This window comes from Nanorana parkeri, unplaced genomic scaffold (assembly GCF_000935625.1).
Source record: "Nanorana parkeri isolate BGI_ZX_2015 unplaced genomic scaffold, ASM93562v1 scaffold1762, whole genome shotgun sequence".
In the NCBI taxonomy this organism is placed as follows: domain Eukaryota; kingdom Metazoa; phylum Chordata; class Amphibia; order Anura; family Dicroglossidae; genus Nanorana; species Nanorana parkeri.
This window is the reverse complement of record NW_017308030.1, coordinates 141,468-143,563: the sequence shown is the minus strand read 5'-3', so window position 1 is coordinate 143,563 and position 2,096 is coordinate 141,468. Positions and strand designations below refer to the sequence as shown.

General features: G+C 50.1%; 2 protein-coding genes across 4 annotated transcripts in view; one reads left to right on the top strand and one right to left on the bottom strand.

Moving 5' to 3' along the window:
• Window positions 1–810, bottom strand: part of RNF103 (ring finger protein 103) — a 23,475-nt gene extending 22,665 nt beyond the window's left edge. For all 3 annotated transcript variants that reach the window (XM_018571457.1, XM_018571456.1, XM_018571458.1), the window contains exon 1: window positions 619–810. The gene's annotated coding sequence lies outside the window, so the exon portion shown is untranslated. The remainder of the gene's footprint in view (window positions 1–618) is intronic.
• An 881-nt stretch (window positions 811–1,691) lies between these two features.
• RMND5A (required for meiotic nuclear division 5 homolog A) overlaps window positions 1,692–2,096 on the top strand; it is a 25,440-nt gene continuing 25,035 nt past the window's right edge. The window contains exon 1 of the mRNA XM_018571455.1: window positions 1,692–2,046. Within this exon, the coding sequence (XP_018426957.1) occupies window positions 1,905–2,046 (142 nt within the window). The 5' untranslated portion in view covers window positions 1,692–1,904. The remainder of the gene's footprint in view (window positions 2,047–2,096) is intronic.

The following is a 2,096-nucleotide window of genomic DNA, read 5'->3' as shown; positions in this document are numbered from 1 at the left end:
GGGGCAGTCAGAGGGAGGGGGGGCGGCGACAGGGCAGTCAGAGAGACGGAGACTAGTCCCCCCGGAGCGGACTGTCACAGGACAGAAATTGTAAATAAAGTCAGAGGACAACAACAACAGAGTCAGACACACAAAGGGGGATGGGAGATCTCTAGACCTGGGTCAGACAGGAACCATGGAAAAGGTTGGAAGCCCCGACATGTTGTTTTTTTTGCTGTCTGCACCTTTCTGCTCCTGGTGTTTTGGGTTAGAACCTCAGTCTAGTGTGTACTGACCCCAAACCCCCCCCAAAAAAATTAATTTAGTCTTAAGTTTGTCTTTAACTTAGTGACAGAGCTGGCCACTGACACCAGTCAGCCATATTCCTCAGCACCAAACCTTCCAGGGAGGGATACCCCAGCCCCGAACCTTCCAGGGAGGCATACCCCAGCCCCGAACCTTCCAGGGAGGGATACAACCCTCCCCCCTATACTGTGGCCTTGTCTCTGGAAGTCAGGTCCCGCTGTCAACTATCTGCTACTCGAGTTACTATAAGGGGGCTGGTCAGGTGATCTTGCACGACTCCTCCAGGACCCCCACAATGCATGGTATGAGCCTCCTCCTTTCCCCCACACGTACCTGAGCGGTGTCAGGAGAGGTGGCTCAGGCGCTGCGCTGGGGGACTTCTTGCTCCATTCCCCGCTCCCGACTGTCAAGGCTGCGGCTGTTTACTGATCAGCTGAGCGACAAGACAGCAGTGACGTCACCGCGACCCCTAACCCCGCAGCTCTGTGTGTATGTGAGAGCGAGGGGGCGGGGACACACCATAGAGTGCTGGTTGCTGAGAGAGATGGGACGGGAGAGACCATAGAGAGGGGAGGTACGGCTAGACAGGACAGAGCGGCTGGAATGTTGGTGACAAGTCCCACCCTATAATTGCTAGTGTTGTTGTTATTATTGTATAAAAATAATAATAACAACATCACATAGTATATCATGACTATTAAAATACAATAGTAATGTTAAAGTAGATGAGAGCACAGTTACTAAAGCTGTTACATGTTAATGTCATTTCAGAAGTTTTCAATCTTTCCTAATTTTATGTAAGCTTTTTCTTTTTTTTTGTTTAGTGAATAAAAATCCACTTTACAGCCCCCTTGGCTGAACCTGTCATTCGGCCCTAAATAACCAAAGTTTTACATTTCTTTCTACTTTATGTATGAAATAAGCAGCAATGTGCAGCAGTAAGTTTATTGCATGGTAATTTTGTGGGTTTTATTCAGGTATAGACAGTTGTCATAATATACGTGACTAGCTATTGGTTGGCTTCTACAAAATGGCTTCCTTGTAGAGGACACAACTTTCCGCCGACGTATACACCTAATCACGCCACTGACGTCTCCTCCAGGCAGTTTCTGAAGCTCCGCCCAGCAACAACTGCCGGGACCCGGATGTAAAAAAAACCCCATAGCGCAATCATAACTGCGAGCTGGGGGTGAGAAGGAATGACGTCACAGCCTGGATTATTCCATTACTCGTTCTTTGACACAGGGGTTACCCTCTGCTCGGTTGTCATTTTTTTCATCGATAACTAAACAAAAACTCCTTCCGGAAATCATTTACGATGGTTATGTTTGGACTAAGCATTGATTCACCGGAGATATGTTTGTGAAGGGATATATTTCTTCAGGACTTGTTGATTCATGTGAGGTTCGCCCCCTATGACCCGTAATGGTGTGGTCCCGGTAAAACAGGTCAATGTTGAGCTCCGTTAAAAACAAAAACAAGCGGCGGCGATAGAGTACCGGAGACGGGGGAGGGGAGACGTCTAAGGTGTTGTTCTTGTCCGGGTTGTGTTGGCGGGGCTCGGGACGCTCGTGTGTGAGGAAGAGGAGGCCGTCGCCGCCGCTCCCTCCTCCGGGGATATGGAGCAATGTGTGACGGTGGAGCGGGAGCTGGACAAGGTGCTGCAGAAGTTCTCCGGCTATGGACAGCATTGCGAGCGCAGCCTGGAGGAGCTCATCGATTACGCGGGCGGCCTCCGGAGGGAGATCATGCAGGCCTCCGGTAAGAGGAAGGCCGGAAAAGGAGGGGGTTGCTGGGTGACACTGACACTT